At 38.6% G+C, this 24520-nt stretch overlaps 1 protein-coding gene across 1 annotated transcript; it reads left to right on the top strand.

The window, feature by feature from the left end:
• The first annotated feature begins 2016 nt into the window (after positions 1–2016).
• On the top strand, positions 2017–23223 carry LOC131772250 (potassium voltage-gated channel subfamily H member 8). The gene is made up of 11 exons (XM_059088140.2): positions 2017–2374; positions 2579–2812; positions 11731–11862; positions 12916–13064; positions 14053–14442; positions 15313–15354; positions 16467–16860; positions 17919–18118; positions 18640–18889; positions 19066–19265; positions 20208–23223. The coding sequence occupies exons 1-11, from the start codon at positions 2299–2301 to the stop codon at positions 22749–22751; spliced, it is 4611 nt and encodes a 1536-aa protein (XP_058944123.1). The 5' UTR covers positions 2017–2298; the 3' UTR covers positions 22752–23223.
• Positions 23224–24520: the final 1297 nt, after the last annotated feature.

The following is a 24520-nucleotide window of genomic DNA, read 5'->3' as shown; positions in this document are numbered from 1 at the left end:
ACAGGCAATCAGGCAAGGGTGTCCTGTTGCTTTCAATTGAAACAAATTTGTCACATTTTTAAGTCCTCACTATCAGTTTCGCTGCTGGTCTTGTTAACAGCTCGCAGTGACGAGGGGATAACATCGGCCAATTTTGTTGTTTCTCCTGAAGTGCGAAACATTTATTACGAAGTTTTAAGCTGCGAGAATGACTCGAAACGTGCCATCATAAGGTGTGATCTCATAAAAAAGTGCAAAGTGTATATCAGCTGCTGTGGTAGCTTAATGCATGTCAAGTTGAAAAAAAACAAGCTTTTCAGCCTTTTGTCACATTTTTAAGTCCTCACTATCAGTTTCGCTGCTGGTCTTGTTAACAGCTCGCAGTGACGAGGGGATAACATCGGCCAATTTTGTTGTTTCTCCTGAAGTGCGAAACATTTATTACGAAGTTTTAAGCTGCGAGAATGACTCGAAACGTGCCATCATAAGGTGTGATCTCATAAAAAAGTGCAAAGTGTATATCAGCTGCTGTGGTAGCTTAATGCATGTCAAGTTGAAAAAAAACAAGCTTTTCAAATGAATTCGAGATAACTTTTAGCCAACCTTCGTGATATTTTGGCGCCAAGCAAATGCTGGCGGCAAAGTTTTATTGATACCTGTTCTGTACACCTTTAATAACTCTTACCCAAGAGAAATAATTACGGTACAATCCAAACAGGGCAATTATGTTTTGGTAACACCTGATTGACGCCCGCTAGACAACAGGTCCTTTGCAAGTCGCCAACTATATTTTTTCCCTCCGTCTTTTATTTTCCCATAAGGTAAACGGAGATACAAATGCGGCCAAATGACATCTGGTCACAATTCCGTAGTTTAGAACTTACATGTGAATTTTTTCACTTACATTTTGAATACAAATTACAGCCAAGAAGCCATACTCTAGTCGTAATTATGTCCACGTCACGTAGCAGACCCTGTCATTTTAAAAGGCAAACTCTTCATGTCAAACTTTAGGAGAGGACAGAATTTCGTCGCGAGTGACAGAAACCCGAAAGAGCTCTCAACAACTACTTCCTGGTTGCCGAGTAACTCTTGTCGTCGTCAAAAACTTGTCATGCAAACAAAATTAAATTCGCCAAAACCAAAACAGGGGCTGCACTAAAAATAGGACATCATGGAAACTTTAAGCGACGTGCTCTCGCAAGTCTTTGTAAAAATACAGGCATTGGGCTGTTTATCTTGTTATATTCCACATGAAAGATCACCGTGATGTACATGATTCTCCATGCTCGTAGTCATTTAAGTTACAACCGAGTGTTACCAGTATGCCGATTATGGTCGCGGTCCCACGTAAAGATCAAAACATCACTTTTAACTACTTGAGGTGAAAATTTGGCGTGGAATTATCGAGTACCAGAAAGACCTGGATACATTGAAATTTCATCAGCGCCAGTAATAGTTTTCAATTAGCAAGTTTTTGGAATATCAGATCGATGTTCACACTTTGCATAATTTGAAATTCGTTCAAAACATGTTTTTTTTGTGTGTTTCTAAAATCTCTATTTTAATGCATATACACCAAAAAGACGTCCAAGTGAGATCAATTAATGGTAATTTCAACTGAAAACATAAGTTATTAAGTGAAAAAACACGACCATCCTCCCTATTCTTAGGTTCAAAACATGAAGACATAAAGCCAGCGGGCAAAAGTGTCTGTTGAGCAACAGCCGCAAAGAGATCTAGTTAAAACTGTCTACAACGGCAGGAGACCTATTAGTAGTTTATAAATAGCGTCACTTGTTTCAAGGAAAGTTACGAGAGTCTTTTGTTTCTGCTGTATACTCCCTGATAGCGTCTTACACAAGACTACCGCAGCTAAATGTCCATGTAGTAGGCAGGTGTTCGATCGGCGAAGCTTGATTGACAACCGGACTAAGTTTCTCGAGCCTGATTGGCTTACCAAGGCAATTACTGCCAAATTTGATTTTATTTCAGCCAGGCGCCTTATCAAACAGTATTTTTGCTCGTAACATTCAAGCAGATACGATGCCAGAGATTCTCTGGAGTGAAAAGCTACCCGTGGCGCTAAATTGGACTAGCCATCGCAGAAGAGGCAGCGAATTGGTCGATGTTTGTTTATAGGGTCAACTTCTCCCGCCTACCGAACAGTATTTACACGAGGCATAAATATAATGTATCTTAAATCCACTCAAAATATGCCAGCTCTACAGGAATTACTGAGTTTCTCGACGGAGGCTTACTCTTAACGACGAACATCCTGTAAGAATCAGCTTCGAACGAATCCCACGTAGAGAGAGCATGCCGATTCGCCGCGGACGTTTTGCCCCACAGAACACTTTTCTAGAGACGATCGCACAGAAATTCGACCGAGGCAGTGAGTGACTAAATAATGTACAATTCTGTTATTGTTTAGCAGTACGCTATATTGTCATTCAGCTAAAAGCCAGCGTTGCAACTACAATTTAACGACAACTTAGAAATGCATTAAATTTAGTCCGGTCGCATCAGTTTTATAACTGGTGCTTATTGCCTGACCGATTATTAGTAATAACACTTGGTATTTCCTGCGTGTCCTTAGATAGTAACTTTGTCCTCGGTGGTGCGCAAGAAAAGAACAACTACCCTATAGTGTATTGCAGTGATGGCTTCTGTGAACTCACGGGCTTTTCGCGAAGCGAACTCATGAGGCGAAGTTGTGGTTGTAATTTTTTATACGGCTTGGAGACAAACCAGGACGACATAACGAGCATACAAAAAGCCTTTAAGGCGCAAGTGGAACTGAAGAAGGAGATTATGTTCTACAAAAAGAACGGTGAGCGTATTTTTCTTACTTTTATTATCGGTTCATAATAATCTTACGTCAACTATTCTGGCAGCATTCGACGTAACACTGAGGCGTTGTTAGACTAAGGCACTTAGTTTAATGAAAAAAGAATCGCGCGGTAATATTTGTGGACAATGCTCGGCGACACTATTTTACTCACTGACGAGTTAAACTTTCACTTTCTTTCATTTATCTTCTTGGACGGGCTCACGCAGAAAATGTATTTTTCTTCTGACTCTTTCTATCGGAAGTTGCAATTAAGTCTGGGCATTCAATGGCTATAATACCTTCAAACAACAAAAAACAACTTAGAAAAAATTTACATAAGGAGTTATAAGCACATTATTCGAACTGACGATTTCATCGCCAAAAACTCTAGCTGGCGAGATAAAGCTTAATCTGTTACAGGCATGTTTGAAGGCAAATCTCTCTGTCGTCCTCCGAGGACCGTTCAGTTCCATAAAACGCACGAAATATGTGGTCAAACGACAAACACAGTTCTAAAATTCTTCCTTCAACTGAGCACCAAACACAAGGTCATTAACATAAAAAATAAACCTAACCTTCTGTTTTGAATTTCGCTGACCAGAGGAATATTCTTAGTAAAATTAAACATATGCAACAAAGGATCATCCCCAATTCACCGTAAATTCATAAATTTCCTATAAAAGATTATAATTCTTGGCAAGAAAAAAACCTTTACCAAGTAACTATAATGATTGTCCAAGAAAAATCTGAAAATGATGTAATATATCGGTTTACAATTTACATGTATGGAAATGTTCCTGTGTTCATTTTTATTTCGCTTCTTTACAGATTTCCAATTATCGATTAGCAAAAACCCACAGAAAGGTCATAAATTTCAGATCATTTCCTCTGTCGAACAATACACTTTAGCGAAACTATGATGAACATATTCAAAGCATTTTTGAGAACGGCTGTAACACAATGGCGTTTAATACGTCAAGGGAAATAACTCGCATTTCTTGTAACTCTACCGAAATCAAAACACCTTTACCATTGACTCAATTGTGATAACAATTTCGTTCAACACATATTCCTTGCTTCGGTCGAAAATTAAAGCACTAAAAAAAATAACTCAATTTTCTGAGATGACGCGTCAACGAACAGCTAAAAGCCTAGAGTTTTATTTCGACGGAAAAAAACATTAATTCAAGTGAAATCCAAAACATGATTTGTCAACTCAAGGTCAGAGGCAGACTTTGCAAAACAATTGCACAGCAGTCTCTGAGTATCAGCCTAACAGCGCAGCACATTTTCCCGCAACACGTTGATTTGTTCAAACGGAATACAAAACCCTTGAGATCGAGCTGAAGCGAACTCAATTCAGCGCTCACGGAAAAGTCACGAACAGATATCAGCCAGATTTCATTTTTGTACGGGCACGCCAAAATTTCTTTATCTTTTCACCATGTGTTCTTCTAAAAAAAGTGACAATTTTCAACACGGATAACGATTCTGCACTGATCTTAGAAGCGCGACCCATAACGTATCATATCATAACATGTCCAGAGACATGACGGGCTGTTTGGTTTCTGAAGTCCTGTGTCAATATCGCACGAACAAAAGGGATCTGATGGTTATTCACCACTTCAACCAACAACCTTTGGTTAGAAATCGACGGATGATGTTAGACTCTAACGTAACTCCCCGCGAAGACGTCGAGATAACCCGTTGTAACGAAATACGAGATTTATTTCCGAGGCAATACCAGCAAGTTTGACGTAAAGAGATACAAGCCACCACTTAAACGGAGAGCTTTCTTTTTAATTTTCAATCGATCAATGACGATAGATGTTACTCACGAGCGGGAAATAAGTTCTTCGTCAGATATCGTAAAGTGAAACCGTCAAGGGGGCGATACGATGCTTATTTCCCGGACGATGTCGAACATCTGAGAGAAAACAACGAGTAAAGATGCGAACAAAGTTCAGGCTTCGCAAACAAGTAAATTGAACCAAATTTGTGTGCGTTTCTTCCTAATGAAGAACGAATATATTTTGGACAACATTACGCAGGTCGAGAAAAAAATTCAGACTGGCTCATCTACAACGAAAATGTTTGTAAAACGTTTAGCGCGTTGATGTCTAAAAGAAAACTGTTTTTTTTTTGTTTCTTTTTCCATATAATTTTTTCCATAACAATCTGTTCGTGCATGTTACGCTTTTCGTTGCCAACACGAGCCGTGCAAGTAAATGTGGATTTGACATTAAGCCCATTCGTTCAAATCAGTAATGATTCCCTCTGACTACTTTTGTATTTTAGGGGAATTTGTTTTCTAATTGTTTATCAAGGGTTGGTCTTTGGTTCGGCCTGGTTAGTTACACTAAGGAACCGACAACGCATTTATTGCTTTATGAATACCGAGAGCACTCCATGTAAAAAAAAAAACCTCAGGAATAATCAGATATCCAATACATTACTCAAAAGGAAATATTGAACGGATACCAGAACCAAAAAAATTTGACAATAAGCTGAATTGTACAAATTGTACACGCTAAGTTTTAAATAAAAAGTATCTCGAGTTTAATTTTCCTTGACGAAAGTCGCTGGTAAATCCATTTTGTTTCGTTGCATTATGTAGACTGATTGTTACATTGTAGTATCTAAGTTTGCTAATCAAACGGGAAATACATCACTTATGGTGAAGATTTAATTGTATCTGCCGACCGCGAACGAGAGATCCATGAGTGATGTAGATGTAAAAAAGGTCGCTTGTTAGCAAGGAAACCTAAAGCAAACAACGAAATGATTTTGCTGCGTTTAGTCAACAGATCTAGCAAAGAAACGCCCTCCACAAGCTTAGGTTTTACAACAGGCATATCAAAAATGACACTTCGTCATTAACAAGAAACGCCAGCGATCGCAAAAATAGTCTCGACGTCACTAAACCTATTCGGTTCTTTTTAATTCTTCCTGAAAAAATTTTAATTAATTTGAATTGTTTTCCCTACAGCCTTTATGCTTATTTCAATAACACGATAGAGCTGGCGTTTAAGTGCGAATTGCAATAAAAAAGGGACAGCCACTTTACCTAAAATATACACACACTTCCGCGAAAAATAAAGAGAAGGCAAATCTTTTGAAAACTGCGAATGGGCTGTACGAGAAACTTATTTCGGAGACTCATTTCATACTGACAGTTTGTGCAAATATCTGAACAAAACGCGGTTTCCCAAACGCAATTGTTGGCTTGTAAGGTATTTCAACATCCGTCTGTAAAAAAAGAATTTACATGTTTTCTTGAATTTATTTTCATGTCACGAATATTCTCAACGTAAAAAAAAAAAGCCCTCTTGATTTTTTTGGCCGAGAAGCGCAATATTTCAGCGAAATTATCACTTTGTGAATAGGAAATCGCTACGCTTAGTATGAGTCTTATACAAACAATTGAAGAGCTGAAATAAATCTGACTCCTTTGTGTTCTCCCTACCGATGTAATTACTGCTATGATTCCTTTTCAACGAACGACATCATATAAGCCGCTTACATTATATTGCGACCACTTAAAACTCTCTGTTAAAAGCCGTTAATAATGAAAAATAGCTGTATCATTATACAACGTGCTTTGCACTCAGTCGTCAGCCACAACACAACAACGCAGAGCTCTGTTTTATCATTCGTATTATTATTATTATTTCTGTAATGGTAATTTATTCGAGTATTCCGTTTCGCCTTTTCATTAGTGCGCGGAAGCAATTCGTTCTAGTATCGGAAACGCGTCGGCTAAAAGCGAGTACATTCTCCAATTTGCACCAGACGACAGTTGTCGCGCTTTGCGGTGAGAACATTTCAAACTGTAATTGCAAAAAATACGTGCGGTGGTTATATTTTTCTTTTGGTGTTAATACCCGTGTTTGTCCAGACTCAAGTAATTTACAGCGCCATGCAAAGAGAAGGAAAGATTTCTGTTGTGATAATGAAAATGAAATGGGTATAGCTTCTTACGACCCTGTGGGGGAAGCAATTATAAGTAAGCGATTACTCTGGCATTTTCCCAGAGATAAGTCTTTTTACAATTCACTGAAGAGTAAACTTTCGTAAACGAAGCCGAAGTAAGGGGATTTTCATGATTAAAAGTGAACATTTTCCAATTCGTCCTCTATTCGAGTGATAGCTCCAGCGAAAGAAAGGTAGAAGACCTTGTATATGAAAGACCCCAAAATCAAATTATTCTTCTGATTCAAAGCGGATGTATGAAAGCAATTCTTTTAGCAGAAATTTCCTTTTTCCTTTTTCCTACTGAGGAGAAAGATATCATCTACATTTTGAATTTTTGGACTTTTCACGAATCAGGAAGGTATGAAACTTGTGACTTTATCCTGGAACTGAGCGTAACACCGCCTACAAGACTAAAAAAAAATTGAAAAACTTTGTTATGTGCGGTGAGCGGAAGAAACTGTTGTAAAAGAAGCCGACGTAAAGGGATTTTTACGTTTCAAAGTGAATATTTTCCAATTTCTCCTCTATTTACAGTGATAACTCGAAAGATAAAAGACCGTTTCTACGAAAGACCCCAAAATCAAATCATTCTTCTGATTCAGAGCGAAATTTAGTAGAAATTTCCTTTTTGCTTCCTTACAAATGATGGCTTCCAAAACACGAATATGAAATAAAAGGAAAAACCAATTTGAACGATGACAAAGCAAATATTCCATATCTTTTACGAATCGAAAGTATTTAGCATATTCTTTTCGCAAAGTTAGAGGTAGCTTTTGTTTCCAAGCTTCATCCTAATGATAGCTAGCAAGCACAACAAAACATGAGGTGCCAATTCCTTTTAGCAGCTCCGTCCGTAGTAACAGAATGATACCGAAATTAGTTAAAACTAATCTGGCTGACAATCGCAATACTTCTAAACCAAGGCATGAGCCTATAAATAAGTATCATTTGACAGATTTCTATTTGTTTTTAATTCAGAAAAACCGTAGAGTACATCACAAATTTATAAACCGTTAGGGGGATAGTAACTAAGAGGAAAAGCAAAGCAAATCGGAACAAATAAAAACAGAGAACATCTCCAGAAAAAGCGATGTTCCAGATAAGAAGTTGAATTAAGTAGTTACTTTTTAAAATATCAGAATTTTCAGCACTTTCTCTCCGCTCTCGTAATTTAAAACTTGTCCCTGGCATTTTGTAAACAAATTCACAATGCATTAAAACAAAAAGGAAGAAATCAAAATAGCCTTAGGGAACAAATGTCGGAGCCATTTTTGGGCAGCTTGCATATGTATAACGTTAAAGATTCATAAAGCCTGAACGTTTTTTTCCCGTTGTTTCTCTGTAACATCCCACTCATTTATGTCGCCGGTAAGTTATTTGCAAGATAACGTCAAAAGATATTTAAATTAACTTTTGTGATAAAGTACTGGTTGCCTGGCACATTCAGTGTAAACTGACGACAACTACTCTCTTTAATTGTCAGTTCTGATGCGACGATACGCAGCAACGTGGGAGCTTTAAAGGAAATTTGAATTTCTACATTCTTCTTATAACAGCCGTCACATCTTAACGCTATATTCTCTTCTTCTTTTACTTCGCGGCCTTTTTCAGTGAGATTGCGTAATAAACTCAAAACAGAACCTCTCATTACTGCATCAGTGAATAAGAACGAAATGGTTTTCTTCTAATTCATACAACAGTAATTTAAAATCAGTATGGCACAGTGCCTGAAACAATGCGATCGTTATCGACCTGTTCACATGCCCATGAGTATATTTTGATTGCTAGAAGATATCGTAATTATTAACGGTCAAGAACAAAAATCTCTCAAAAGCAAAAGTAATAGATGGTTAGTCGGCGGGGGGGTTTAGCTGACATTAAAAACCAGACAATCAATCGACTTATTTTGAAAGAATGACCTACCAATTAATTATTCTTAAGCTACTGGAAATAATTTTTATTGCCAGAAGAAGAATGGAAAAAGAAACATTTATTGGTCAAAGCAAGCGGCGAGGTGCAGTAATTTCTTGCAATTAAATAATGCTAAAAATGGGTATGATGAAAACCATCACCCAAAATTTCATTCTCGCGCCTGTTAAGAAAATGTACAACGATAATCGACAACTGTACATTCAAATTTTTGATTGCAAAGAGAAAGCTTTTTCGCATTTTTTTTTAATTTAACGTTGTTCAAACCTAAAGGCACAGACAGATATCTCCAACCCTGAACACGAAAGGTATTTTTCCCCTTATTTTTCTCTCACAAAGAAGAGGCTGGCTTTCAATTCTTAATTCTACTATGTCCTTTTCCAAAGATAAACATCTTTCACAGTATACTAAATCGCCTGCAGCCTCTTAATTCTTTTTAATTCCAAATTTCTAGTCATCGATTGCACTAAACCTAATCGACCTCAGACGCTGAAAATTGTTTCTTAATTTTCTCATGGCAGCCACAACTTTACAATACAACAAAAGGTTTTTTCCAATTTGTTCAAAACGTCAGATTGAAGTAAACACTAATTTGAACGCTTGCATGACTTCTGCCGACGACCACATTAACTTTCCTTTGATTGAGAAAATAGTTGGGGGTAATACTGAAGTTAGATGCGTTTAATGGAGCTAGGTCAAACAAGAGAAAATCAATCAAAGACAGCACGTGGCTTAAATTAAAATTTTAAGAATGGAACCTGTTAACCGGTTAAGATTGACGACGTTTGTAGCAAGGGTCACAACAATAGACGCTATCGATTTGCATGTGAAGGCGGAGGGGAGGTTGGGAACCGTTAACTTACAAGTGCTAGTCAGATCTCATGTAAACTGCCTTTCACTGTCGTTTGCGAAGTCCCCTAATTCATTATCAACACGGAAAGCTTTGAGACCGTCTAAGAGAATTCGTTTAAAAATCAAAGCTTCTCAGGCTGACGACCATTTCCTTTTATTATTCCCATGATCTACATGAACGATTCAGTTTTATGTCTGTAAGGAGAAATTAGTTGCTGGTTTCTTTAAGGGTTTAAAGGGTTAGACAGTCTCTTTTTAAAATATAAGCTGTCTTATTCCTTCTTGAGCTATTTTAATGTACAAAGCTTAATACGTAATTCACGAACTAAACCATTTTCATTTAAGACACGCACGTTACATATACAGCTGCAGTTCATCTCATGTTTCCAATTAACAACCCCCACTGAAAATTTCTGCGCCTACGAAGAGACAAATGAATTAACCAAGTACTTTACAATAAGCCTCTATGTCTTTAAAACACGAAGATCTGACAAGCCCTTCAAGTATTCAATTCGCAGCACGCCATCACAGTGTAATAACGTAATTACACGACTCCACGCTTATCTGGACCGCCTCAGCGGTAAATAACAATGGCGCCATTGGATGACTAAAATTTTTCCTGAAAAGAATATTTTCCGGTATTTTAGGTTAGGGTAATAACCAATCAAGGAGCATTATTCATGTTCAACACCATGAAAAGCCACTTTATCCAAAAGTTTATTGCAACGTCGCCAATGAGTCTGATTAGGGAGGGAATAACTCAATACTCCTAATTACGCCAAAAAAATTCGGCGTCTTAAAATCCCAAAACACAATTAAAAGAGGGAAGTAACAGCGTCGAAGATATTTGTAGTTCTCCGTTTTATTTACCACTCAGCTTGGGGCCGACTTAAAAACACTATCAGTTGTTTACAAAACTCATTAAAATTACACTGAAAAAAAAAACTTTTGAATGAACTATAGATCACATAGCGCAAATTAGGAAAAACGTGACAGTTAACCACTTTGGAAGGGATAGCTTTTACGGAATAAGTTGCTTGAAAATTTTTTGGTCCTCTTAACGTCTCGTGTTATCGTCTAATTGAAAAATTTTATGAAATTTAACCTCCTTTAAAAAAAATTTCAAGTCACACCTGCAATAATTTGTCTAATATTTAAAAAGCCACATGAAACCAAAAGGAATTTAGGCAAACCTACAAGGCAATAAATTCACTCGTTAAATAAATAGACAAAAAGGAAAGAGCTTAAAACTGACAGAAAAGTTAAAAAAATAAAATTAGGCTTTTACTATGAAAAGAGACAGTAGGCAATGGTTATTGAGAGCATCACCAAAATGTTCAAACTGTTTGGGAACTTACAGGTGAAAGTGGAATTTCAAAAATGAACAAGGTGTTTTACAATTAGAATATTAGCTCAATTCAAAATAAAAAAAAGGCAGTGAGATGTTAAATTGTGTTGAAAACTACCAATTGAGATTTAAATCAAAATCAATTTAAATGAAAATTAAAGAAACACCAGGTCTAGTTTAAACATGATCTCAGATTTAAACATTCAAAACAAAGAAATGTTTTCATAAAAATATTTTTTTCTATTCTATACTCACATAAACTTCAGAAAATTTTTGATCCCAAAAATATGCAGGATGTTTAATACACACAGTACTATTTAAACCTTTCACTCTGAAGGTCAAATTAATAATTCTTCTTACTGTCTGACATATGTTCCTATAATGCTAGTTTGGATAATTTGGTATTTGATCAACTAATAATCCCCTAATTTACAATTTTTCTCTAATCTCGTCACTTGTCAGGTTAATATTGCAAAATATTATAAATATTGTAAGGAGAAATTCTATTTCAGTGACTCATGGGCGTTGAAGGGTTAAATAACTGATTCACAGGGTGTGCATGACATGCAGTTTGTTATTCAGCTATGTTAAGGAAAAAGAAGGAAGTTTGAAATAAATTCTTTATTAATTGGCCACCAAAGAAAGGATTCTTCTTCAGATAACATCAACACACTCGCTTTTCTGATTTCTGTTTTGTTACTACTTGGAATTCACTGTAACTTGTCTTTTTTGTAGTTTTTCAATCTTGTATGTAAAACATCTTGTAAAACATTTTGTAAAACATTTTGTATTAATTCCTTGAATTATCTTATAGGATCCCCCTTTTGGTGCTTATTAGACATTGTTCCAATCAAGAATGAGAAAGGCAATGTGGTTCTTTTTCTTGCTTCACATAAAGACATAACTAAGAGGAAGATTAGCGGAGAAATCCCCGAGCAGGATGTGGGTATGAAAGTTGAACCAGAGCAAGAGCCTCTTCAAATGAACCTGGTCCCTCTCCACTTTGTAAAAATGTTTATCTTTTCATATCAGAGCTGCTGAGATCTTGGGAAGGGGATTGAGAGGGTGGGGAACAACAGGATATAAATTTCCCAGGAAAAATACCCAAGCACCATTAACAGTAACTTAAATGAAATTTAAGAGTGATGGATCAATATCAGCATCTGGGCAACTGCCCACCTACCCCTCCCCTAACTCAACAACAGTCAATTGACAACAACTTAAGGTTAATGTTGGGTTAGGGGAGGGGTAGGTGGCCAGTTGCCCAGATACTGATATTGATCCAGAGTGATAATAAGGATGAAAATTTATAGCCTAAAAGATGGGTAAAGGTTTCTTCTCTAACCTCTCCACTCCGTTTACTGGGATTATCGAAGAGGCCCTTGATACCTGGTTATACTATATAAGAATGTACGTAAGAAAAAGGTTGGTAGGACCTGGTATTCAAAGTGAAAGCCATGTACGTAGGCAAAATTACTTATACAGGTACGGAAAGAGAATGATTCATAAATTATCTGCAGTAATTCTCATCCTTATTTGACACTGGAAAAATATATACTCAACCACTTGCCAAATAACTGTTTTGGTTGGTCACGGTGGATATTATTAATGCACTTATACCTCTAAGCTACGCTACAAAAAATACCGCAGAGATGACACTTACCTATTCACTAGGATCATGATCTCTAGAATCTTTCATAATACGTCCAGTCCAAATAAAGGTCTATATTTTCCGCCACGCTTGTCCGCCATGATGGTTTTGGGGAAACTCCGCTGATCGCTCATTATCCGGAAGTTTGCATTCGGACTGGACTTAAATTGAATTGGACTGGATTTGGAATGGATTGGAAAATTACTGACTTCTTACAATAACATCCAATTAAACACAATGGCTTCTCAAAGTTTGACAGAAACTAAATTATTCGCTGGGATGCTAGGACCTAATGAAGTATCACTGATTTTTTGTTTTGTCTGTGTGTTTTTTTGTTTGCTTCTTTAGCTTCCGTTTCGGGTGGCACTGAAAAGTTGAGTAGGTCTCGTTCCAGGAAATTCAGCAGAGATGTTCTTCTTCACTTGTCGAGACAATATGCGCAGAGTACTGGTCCTGCGAACAAAGCGAATCCACGAAGACCTATTAAGAGAGCGCGAGTGAGTAAAGAATAATCCCCGCTAGTAAAACATTTCCAGGGTTCCAGCTTGGTTAAACATTTGTAAATTCGAGATGAACTTACAAAGATAAACGCAACTAAATATAAGTTTAAAGAAAATAGAGGAAAAGAAAAGTTTTGCGGTAAAACCACAAAGGAAAGGAACAACTAAGTGTCGGCTGGGAAACGAGAGAAATCATTGCACTGACAAAAATGTGACAAACCGAAAAGCCGGACAAAATGTGATCGATTCGTGATTCGGAAAACGTAGTGAAAATTTAATTGACCCACGGATTGGAAGAAGAAGGGAGGAATGAAAGGGTTAAAAGAAACACTCGCTTTTCTGTGGTCCCCCTTCTAATATTCTATTAGTGACAACTGATCCCCCCTCCACTCCCCTGAAAACCATGAGATCTCCGACTCTACCCCTGCCGCGGGCAATAGACAATGGCCGATCCCTGATACAGCAAAGAAAGTGATGAGAATAAAAAGACAACAGAAATATTCACCAAACGAAAGAGAAAAAAAAGCTGACGAAACGTTGTAAGGGGATGGGTGAAAAATAACAAAGTGTATATTCGATTGAGTTCGTTACAGCAAAAAAAATTAAATTCTTAAGTGTCTGAGCAACTGCACACTCACCTACCCCTTCTCAGACCCAACTATCATCTAGGTTACTAACATTGATCGATCTATTTGAAGAAAACAGTATATGCATACTATGCTATGCATCATACTATGCTATGCATCATACTATGCTATGCATCATACTATGCTATGCATCATGCTACACTATGCATCACACTACACTATGCATCATACTACACTATGCATCATACTGTACTATGCATCATACTGTACTATGCATCATACTATACCATGCATCATACTATACTATGCATCATACTAAACTATGCATCTATGCATACGTTCTCTTTGTATAGATGCATTAACTTTTTGCTTTGTTATTTTTCTTTCTTTCTTTTCAGTCGTTTTCGTTTAATTCCGAGCGACTACCTCAATACAAGCGAGAGACAGACAAGAAATCAAAGTTTCTTTTTCTACACTATAGTAACACCAAAGGATTCTGGGATTGGTGGATACTCATCTTGACAACTTATATTGCAATCATGGTCCCTTATAACGTCGCTTACAGGAGAAACGATCGGAAAAGGGACCTAATTATATTTGATATGGTTATAGAGTTATTTTTTATTATGGACATCGTGGTTCACTTTCGTACTTCCTTCGTGGACCCAAGTGGACGGATTATATATGACCAGAAAAAAATAGCGATTCATTACCTTAAAGGATGGTTTGTTTTGGACTTTCTGGCAGCATTGCCATTCGAGGCTTTATATTTTGTCAATCAAACTTGGGTAAGTAAAGCATTTATTTCGTTTGATAACGATCGATATCAAGTGCAGTGGAGGTAATTCCTACCATGCTCAGATACCAACAATCAAGGTTACAACCAATAGTATAACGCGTATATGATATTACAGAAAGCAACAAAAAGAGTTCAGGACTCATGCATCGAAACTGATAGAGTTTGGGATTTATTCACAATAAACCCTCTTGTAAACAGAAATTATTTGAACTAGAGGGTTTCTAATTTTGTCGTCTTTCGTAGCCAACTGTTGTCGCGGTCTCGCACGCAACGCGCTATTGAAGCGCAATTTTCTATTGAAGTAATAACTTATTATTAACCTCTCCCCGAAAAAAAAAGGAAAGTGCTTCCAGTTTAAGTAGCTGTTGGTGGAGGAGAGATCACGTTGCGTGAACGATACAGCGCGCGCGTGATGATAGCAAACAACAGCTACAGGTATCACATTAAGTGCTTTTAAACAGAGTCCACTGAGGTGCGGCTTTCAGCAAAGGTCGAACAATGCCATATACTAACCATGCAAAACTAACTTTAACCGCTGTTCCGTGTAAATGCAACTTGCTTACAACTTGGCTTGAAATAGTTATTTCTAACTTAACTTTCCAGATCTAGAATCATGCTAACAAAGCTTTAAATCATTACAATTGCATTTAACTAACTTATAATACTAGAAACATAACAACGGAAATTGTAATCGTGCTCTCCTCATCTTTAATGAATAAAGTTTTATTTTAAATTCCAAGAAATTATGCTACTGGTCATCATCGCCATTATCCACTAATGGTCCGCTCTAATGAATTAGTACGTCGTATCATTTGGCTGTTTCTTTCTTTATATTCTTTTCTCTCTTTTCGTTATCTAGGCTCATTCAACATTTGATAGAAAAGGCTCTTCATTCAATGAGGTACCTCGTAGATACATTTAGACTATGTACATTTCATCTCGAGTCTGAAAGTCTCACTTAAATTTCTGTTTTCGCGTCACATTAAGGCACCTTTATTGACCTTATTTTATTATGTATATCTAAATATACGTGTAAACCTTCGTTACTTTTTTTCTCTTATTCTGATATTTTTTCTACTTTTTCTGACTAAACGCAGATTTTGATTACTTTTTATTGTAACCTAATAATACTCTTTTGGCTGACTCGTTCCCAGTCGTCACCAAAATGCGCGCGGCAATGAAGAGGGGTAGATAGGGGTGACGGGAAAAAAAGAAGGAAAATCACCTTCTCCTCTACCCATTATACATTGCTGCCCCATCATGCCCGTGTTGGTCGCCTCCCCTTTGAAAAACGACTTGAGACATATCATTTCACCTTCCTCATCTTTGACTATAAAACAAGCTTTAAAATTTGAATGACTCAAATATCAATCGATAAGGATCTTACATCAAATAATTCGTGTCAATGTCCTTATGTAAGCAACTACGCACCTATCCCTCCCCTAACCCAACAAAATTGGCGAGACCTTCCGGTATTTATCCACACATGTGCGTGAGCACTTGGTCAGTGAAAGGACCTCTCTCATTTTCAAACATTTACACAATTCTGCACAATGTCACACTCTATGTTCTGATGAGTGTTTTAGTATCTTACATCACGCTTCCACAACTTTCCAACTTAAAATCAAAGAAGTTATCCATATTCAATGGGAGAAACCCACACTTATTCATCGACCATATCATGTTAATTTACAACTTTCCCTGTAATTGCATACATTATTCTGCTACTGTTGTTTGTTTTGTCCAATCAGCATTTTGTTATACACTTTGAACTCGATTCTGTTATTTTTTAAAAATCAGAACTTGAGATGACCGAAGAACTGTCGAAACATATGTTTAAAAAGTGTCGTTTATTTTCTTAAATTCGTTACAATAAAATGCAATTTTAATGTAACGAAATTAACTGGTAAGCGAATAGGTTTAAAATTTAGTCCATCAGGGTGAAACATTTCTCAACATGGATGAAGTCAGTTGCTTTCTGTAAACTAACAGACACTTTTTCTTAATCAACAGGGTTTTCTTATTCAACTTCTTAAATGCGGGCGCCTTCTCCGACTCTTTCGCGTGGTTCGTAAGCTTCACCGCTACACTGAATACAGTGCTATACTATTGACTCTTCTAATGATAGCATTTGCGATGATGGCTCATTGGCTTGCCTGTATCTGGTATGTGATTGGTCTATCTGAAGTCTTAGAAAATTCAACAGTTAGTTGGCTGTATGCGCTTGGCGAGACAATCAACAAACCGTACGTGAACTTTACGGCAGAGACTGGACCCGACGAAGGGTCCGCTTACATCACCGCTTTGTATTTTACGCTGACCAGTATGACAACGGTAGGATTTGGTAACGTGGCAGCAAACACGAATGGCGAAAAAGTGTTTGCTGTTGTTACAATGCTGATTGGAGGTTCGTTTTGATATTTTTAATATTGTTCTACTTCATAAGAGTTTTGTAATTGCGGCAACCGAGTATAGCCATGAAAACGAGGCAAGCTTGGGGAATGATAAGCACTGGAAATAAGGAGTACGGATCCCAGTCCCCTCGTTAGTTTTCTTTACTCATCCACCTTTCCCTCGTCCTTACTAACCAAGACCCGGGAATTTGTAGAATACAAGGAGTCCTTCCATTTCGGCGAAGTCCGTCGCAAGATTAAAAAAAAATGATGTTAGCGCGCCGCGGAAAGCTCTCGAGGAGCTCCTGGAGTGGCGTCGGTGCGCCGCGGGAGCCCATGAGGGCAGCTGGAGCTCCTGCGGCGCATCAAAGTCACTCCAAGAGCTCCTCGCGGCGTGCAAACATCAATTTTTTTCACTGATTTTTTTTAACTCGCGCGACTGCTCGTAGCCTTGGGAATATGCGACTGCCGTAAGCACTCGCTGCCTGCAAAATAGGAAATTGTTAATTCACTATCTATTAGTGTAGGTAACCATGATCAAACTATTTGAAGCATTTTGGGATGGAAACGTACCGCACGAGAAGGTCTACCTTTTTTCAAAGGCTAAAATATCGCACAAGTTTTTAAGGCGAGCGAAGTTTATTACCTTTGAAAAAGTTAGATCGCTTGTAAGTAACACGCAGTTGATTTTCAATTTTTTGCATTCAATTTGTAATTTTCTGCACTGTTTGTAATGCATTGATATGCTCAAAGCCAATAGACAAGCTGAAATGTTGCGTGCATGTTATTACTAACAACGCGAGAAGCCGATGTTGCTTTCCCGTCAGAAAACTGCATTCAAGTTCTAAAAGCGAACGATTTATCGTTTGAACAAATTGGATGGGGTTTATAATAGAATAAAATCAATTAACTTAAAAATAGTGAACTTAGAGACCTCGCATAAGACACATAACGACAATACATCTCTTTAAATTGCGTTGAGAATGATTGTCCCTCTGCACAGCGTAGAACTATAAACCTTCAGCTGTAATTACTCATAAATAAACAATGACTTCTTTAAATCTCTTTACAGCATTGATGCATGCCGCTATATTTGGAAATGTAGCCGCTATCATTCAAAAGTTATACGCCAACCGAGTTCGCTACCATTCCCGCGCGAACGAAATCAAACAGTTTATCAGAGTACACAGAATTGATCAAGATTTAGCTAATAGGCTTGAAGATTATTTCCACACTACATGGTCTCTTTCTGGAGGTGTCGATACCAGCGAGGTATGTAAAGAATGTTCAAAAACCTAGAGCAGTTATAGTGTCACATCATAATTTTATTCTCATGATTGAATAAAATGTTTTTGTACTTGAAATTCAGATTGCGGAAACCGTACAAATGCGTAGCAAAGCCAATTTCATGAACGTTGCTTCTAAAAACTATGCAACTAATCCACTATCGTGGTGATGATTACAAGGATTTTAAAGTCGCTTGCATGTCTTATATCTTCATACGATTAAGAGCATAGCTCACAATTTGTAGCCTGTTTTAGAAAAATAATTAGTAAAACGAAGCACAATGTGGGTCCAAACCTCTCGTTTTTCGCTTGGATTTTGCACCGTTTTACTGCTGGACGTCTGGAATACGCCAACCATTTCAGACTCTAAAGGACCTGAAGTGTTACTTTTTTGTCTGATGCCCCTGCTTTCGTGCTTGTATATCTTTTAGCTGGGTTTGAAATCAATATCTATTTTTGATGAAAAAACAAAGTTAACCTTGAGAGTTTTCTGCTGATTCTTCTCAGATTCTCACCACGTTTCCGGAGGAACTCCAGTCAGACGTGTGCATGCATTTGTACAAAGGCCTATTGGAGCTCAGCCCCTTTAACCTGGCCCCACGCGGCTGTCTTAAAATGCTCTCGCCCCAGGTCCGCACGGTTTATATTGGGCCAGGCGAGGTGCTTTTGGCTCAAAATGATGTCATTAACTCCATTTATTACATCGCTAATGGGTCAATGGAGGTGTTACAAGGGGAATCTGTGGCAGCCATTCTTGGTAGGTGTTACAATGCTTTGTAAGTGCTGCTAGCAAATACACGGAAACTTTGTTAAATTTCGATTAGCAAATGGTTAAGAACTTTGTTAGCCAAAGGCATACCAAAAAAAAAGAAAATAAGCAAAACCAACTCTGCACAGCTATAATCCTCTAACCAATGTGTTTTCGTCATTTAGGAAAAGGAGATCTTTTTGGCGAAGACATTTCACGGAGAACTCCCGCAAAGAGAGCTAATGGTGATGTCAGGGCCCTGACTTATTGTGACGTGTACTTCATCACACGTGATCGCTTGCAGAATGTTTTGCATTTTTATCAAGACTTTGCTTTTAAGTTCTCCGAAAGTCTTGAGCTCACGTACGACCTGGGAGCAAGTGAGGTAATGGTTGAATAAAATGTGTCGTTCTAAAACCAAAGTGAGTTGATTGCACGCAGTTTTGTTTGCTTGATTTTAAAATAAGTTTTGATTGGCTCCTTGTAACTGTATCACTCGTTCTGATTGGATGCTGTGACGGCTTTGGTTTTGGTTTTAGAACAATTTTCTATTAAGCGTCAAAAGTAATCCGGGATTGTTTTGGTTTTGCTTTACCTTGCTCTGTGATTTGTCCAGAAAATACGCACCACTCTCTCAACGAATCAGATGCAAATCTAACACCAATTGCCTGCGTTTTCCCGCCCTTTTAGCAGCTTGCTTGTTATTAACTCGAGTTCTCGAGTTCTCACTGGCTTTTCAGAATATTTTCCTCTCTTCTGATTGGCCGTTGTAATTACTATGGTATTGATTTTACGACACTCAATCTAAGAGCAATCTAAATGAGGTGTGAAGCGGTTTGAGCGTTAGAAATATTGTACTTATAATGCAAAATGTCCCTGACCTTTTTCTCGAAAATGATTCTTAAGAACCCATCAATCTTTGTTGCCGGGGCCTCGGAGGATTTTTTGAGGAGGATAACGTGGTTCTCCGGGGTAACGGAGTGGAGATCAGAAAAAGGATTGGTAATAAGGGAATCATATTATGAAAAATGCAGAGACTTATGAAGGAAGCAGGTAAATATTATTGTGAGACAACCAAACCCTCCGTGCGCCCCTCTCCCTTATCCCCCACAGAAGAGGGATAATAACCGTTCATTTATTTTTCGGAGACTTGATAGCACCGGCTAATCCAAACGAATTGTTGCACGCCATGCTGAAAGTTCTTGCGGTTCGTTTTTCAACACTGTTGTACAAGTTTTAAGTCAATTTTTGAGTGCGACACAGATATTTCTGATTTTTGATCCCCATCGATCTAACAATGATGCAATTTCTTGTTTTTTGTGTACAGCGCGATATTTGGCGAAGGGGAGGCCTGGACTCGATTTCAGAAGACGAAGAAGAAGACGATGAAGAAACGGAGACTAACGCACTTGATGGCGTGTTTAATCACGTGAACCACACCAGTCATTCAAAAAATTCCTATAGCAACGCAACTCGGTTCAACAGAAGGCCTGGAAACACGTTGAATCTGTATAGAAAACCTAATCACTTAAAGCTTTCAGAATCATGGACTGGACTAATGAAAAACAACTCGTCGGAATTGAGAAACCGATCGAATCACGTCGATAAACGACCGTTATCTGTCTCATCTCCTGAAGACGAAACATCAAGACCTCAATCTCCGCGATCCCTTGTGCGTCAGCTCGCTGTGGAAGTGAATGCTGGCTCAATAAATAATAATGCATTGGACTTTTCTCCTGAAGAGAAATCTTCGAGTGAACCGTTTACTGATCGAAGTCTTGAGTGGGATCAAGAGAATTTCTCATTAAAAAATGAAGCAAATTCACCGAATGGTGAAAAGGATGGAGGCCAGTGTCTCGAAATGAAGAAAGTGGAGACAAAAAGTTCGGCGAGTTTAATGGGAGAAATTGATGAAGAAGAAGAAAATGATGAACGTGACAAACTTCTTTTACGACACTCGTTCTCTGAAGATGAATCCATCGACGCAAATTCACAGGCGAGTGATTCCCCTGTGTTGTCAAAAAGATTCAGCCAAGACTTTTCCACGCATCTTTCATTGGGCTGCGAGGGGATCGATGCTTCCTCACTGTTCGCAAACGGAGATAAAAAAGCTGCTGAAAAGGACGAAGACACTAGTAATTATTATCCGAAAAGAATAACCGAAGAGGACGACAACGATTGCTATCCAAGAAGAATAACTATGGCAGAAGACAATCCGTGCAGGTTAAATGACAGTATTGGTGACATAAGGAAGAGTTTATATGATGATGTTTTCGACAGTTCTAGTGATCTCCACAATACAGACACTCCGATAGGTTTATTTGACAATGGTATTGGAGACACTGTGGGAGGCTCATGCGACGATGTTGATGGTAACTGTTTCTCTGATTTGGATACCTCGTCTAGTATAACCAGACCTCCTCGTTATATTTCGTCACCAACTTTCAGCAACCGACACAGGAATTCTGGTCAAAGTACGGTTACTTCACCTGTGGAGAGTGTGCGCGGAAGTTGTAGAAGTGGCCTCTCTGAGCTCCCATTCAGAGGGAGCTTCACGGATGGTCCTAACAGTCCATATGGAGAACCAAGGGGATCTTCATTCTCTCCTTACTGTGAAGGCGCTCGAGCGAGCCGTCAAAATTCTGCTGAAAGTTCAAGGAATTCTATCCAGTCGCGTGGATTTGAAACACAAAATAGTCCGCGAAATAAACTAATGAGTGTTGTTTCTGGTTTTAGGGCACCAAGTCCCTATGGCGGAAGCCTTAAAGACGGACAAACGGTTTCTCGTCCAAAGCGCGGTCGAAATGGGGGCTTAAGGCGCACTTTAACTGAATTCTATTCGCCAACCAATTCCAACAGTTCTCTTAATGAGAAACCAGCACCACCAGGGAGGAGGAGGAAAGTTTCCGGGGCTATTAAACCCCCTGCGATATTTGCACCGCTTGTTACAAACGTAAGCAGCCCTTATAAGGACTTTGTACCACCTATGCGGGAGTCTGCCATCACGTGTGATTGTGAGGCCCTGCATGCGCATGACGCGACATGTGAGAATCGGCAATTGAGCCCAGACAGTGAAAAAGATGGCTGTGAAGAAAGGAAAAGTGACCATTTTGACACAGATAATTCTGAAGATAGAGGAAAGGACTTCTTCGGAGACGCTGGAAATCTGATCGCCGAGAAACAACTCAGACGCCTTAGTGGCAGAGATAACGATCGTCTTTTGAGGGAAAATTTGCCCATGTCTAGATCCACATTATCCTCTCAAGCATCGATGACCAAAAGAGAACTCGAAAGCGATCCTTCCCAAAAAATTGATGACTCATCAATTGAATGCAATTCCGTTAAAGAGATTGATGACGACTTCGAACGAAGGTTCTCGATCTCGTCCTATTCAAACACTAATCACCGACCCAGTCTCTCTGGGGCTTATTCTACCGAGTGTATCGAAAAGGAAGAGATCCCGGAGAGCGATGAGCAGGGGCAACTATTTCGGCCTATGCGATCCAGCTTCTCAGAACCGCACTTAAGTCTAAGAACTCCTGTGCTAGAAGGAATTGCAGAGCACAGATTTTCCGAAGAGGAGCTACAGATAGATCAAAACAGCATGGAGACCCAGGATACACATACAAGAAACCTAGAGGAAATTTTTAAAGACGTTTGCAGCACCAAAGAAGCCATAGAAAAATTGGAGTTGATTTTGAGCTCATCTGAAACAGATACTCAAACAGATCTCGCGGACACGAAACAGACAGTTAAAAAACTAGATAAACAGGTTTTGAATCTAAATAAAGAGGTGGAATCTCTTAGCAGTGACGTAAAGATGATTTTGAAACTCCTAAAAAGCATGAAGAATGGCGAAGTTGTTGCTTAATGCGATACAAATTGAAAATAAAAGTATAAAACCATAGTGTTCGTGAAAGCTTCACGAAAGCACAAACATGTGTACATAAAGAGATGTAATTTTGTAAAAAGGCAACCAACAGAGAACATTGCAATATACCTCTACTCGTTCCACTTTGACCAGAGGTTCTTAATGCCATTCAGGTGACGTCATACTCTAAACTAAGCTTCTCCTTAGTCATGAGCGCATGACGTCAATTTCACCACATTGGTGTACCTGAACAATACACGTCGGCCATATTGGTGTACAAAATCTTTTCCGTGGAAGTTCAATACTCAATTATGCCGTCGATCTCGCTGACGCGGGAAGAACTTACAAAATGATCCAAATTTTATAGATATGTATATTTTTCCATAAACTCGTAAATAGCATTCAACAATGATATTTTTATGTGTACATGCGAGGAATGTATTGAAAAAGTCTGGTTGGAATAAAATGAGTAATGAATTAACACCATTATAACAGCTGTTATTAGTTGCGAGGAGGGAAATGTGAAATATTTTTTTCTGGCTTGCGTGACCCTGCATCTCCATCTTAGAAAAAAAAAATACTAACCTCTCCTAAGAGAATATCAAGTTCAGTATTCTCTTACCTTTCCCTTTTACACGCTCCCTCTTCTTCGCATAGGACTTTGAACAGGGTTGGGATGTGAATGGAGACCTAATTTCGTACCCAGATTCTATCGTGCAGCTGTAACTGAAATATAGGATCGCCTCGACGTGAACGTTCTGGGTAAGAGACTGGGGCAGACCTCAACAAAACTTACCCCTCTCTCAGCCCCTTCCCCCGCCTTCCTTGTCGTTCATATTTTGCATACCCTGACAAAGTTATGATGTCTAAGTTTTCCAGCATAGGAACTTTCCTTTATAAGAATATATTTTAGGCCGAGCTCTCTATTTAAGGTTTTTCCTTTGCTGAAAGATCGGATAGGCAGCATACCTGTTCCAATGAGAAAAATCCTCTTTAGGAAAAAATATTCAAGATGCCTGTTAACAAACGCAGCCGTTTTTGTAGAGGGGAAAAAGTAATTGAGAAGGTAAGCATCTCCTTAAAACAATGCAACCACCCTGACTAGCGCCTCAGGGGTTTGTTAGGGAAGGTAGGCTGTTTGGGTCTATTGGGGATGGGATAATCTCATACCCAGATCCAATCGGTAACTGTAACTCAAATAGCCGTGAAAGTCTAGGTACGAGAATATGGATGGGAGCTATTCAGAGAAAAGAGCTCGATAGAACGCTTATGTTGCTTCTAAAGGAACGTTGGCGGAACCTCTAAGAGAAATTTTGTTTGCTAAAGATTAATGATATATTTTCCAGTCCTGGTACCATAACGTCAGTATTCATATAAAGAAACGAAAACGAGTTGGAATCACCTGACTGCCCACGCGAGCATCATGTGATGACGGTATGTTGCGTAACTAATGTGATAGAAATAAATATCAATGGTATCACGTAGTTTCGTCCTCACGGACGATTTTAAATTACTAGTGGATTCGTAACCAAATTCAGACGATTCGTACCCAGTTTGATTCGGTTCGTACCCAACCTGCCGGTCGATTCATACACGACCTAACATTCAGTGACGATCCAACCGTTAGGAGATCTCACAAAATACCTCACGCTTGAGTGCGTGAGCATATCGCGGCGATGGTTGCCTACAACAAGTTAATAAAGAGTCACGCGTGTAAGATAAACGTTAAACTCTGCCGTAGATACGAGTGACCTTCTTAACAACAGCAA

The sequence above is a fragment of the Pocillopora verrucosa genome, chromosome 13, assembly GCF_036669915.1.
Source record: "Pocillopora verrucosa isolate sample1 chromosome 13, ASM3666991v2, whole genome shotgun sequence".
NCBI lineage: Eukaryota > Metazoa > Cnidaria > Anthozoa > Scleractinia > Pocilloporidae > Pocillopora > Pocillopora verrucosa.
The sequence above is the reverse complement of the archived record's forward strand: the minus strand, read 5'-3'. Positions and strand labels throughout refer to the sequence as shown.

Bases quoted from the DNA above. Each gene is read 5' to 3' on its own strand.
- LOC131772250 (XM_059088140.2), top strand. From the start codon at position 2,299: ATGCCGATTCGCCGCGGACGTTTTGCCCCACAGAACACTTTTCTAGAG. The intron at 11,863-12,915 runs GTATGAAAGTTG...TTGCTTCTTTAG, and splicing joins AATCCCCGAGCAGGATGTGG to CTTCCGTTTCGGGTGGCACT. The intron at 18,890-19,065 runs GTAGGTGTTACA...TTCGTCATTTAG, and splicing joins ATCTGTGGCAGCCATTCTTG to GAAAAGGAGATCTTTTTGGC.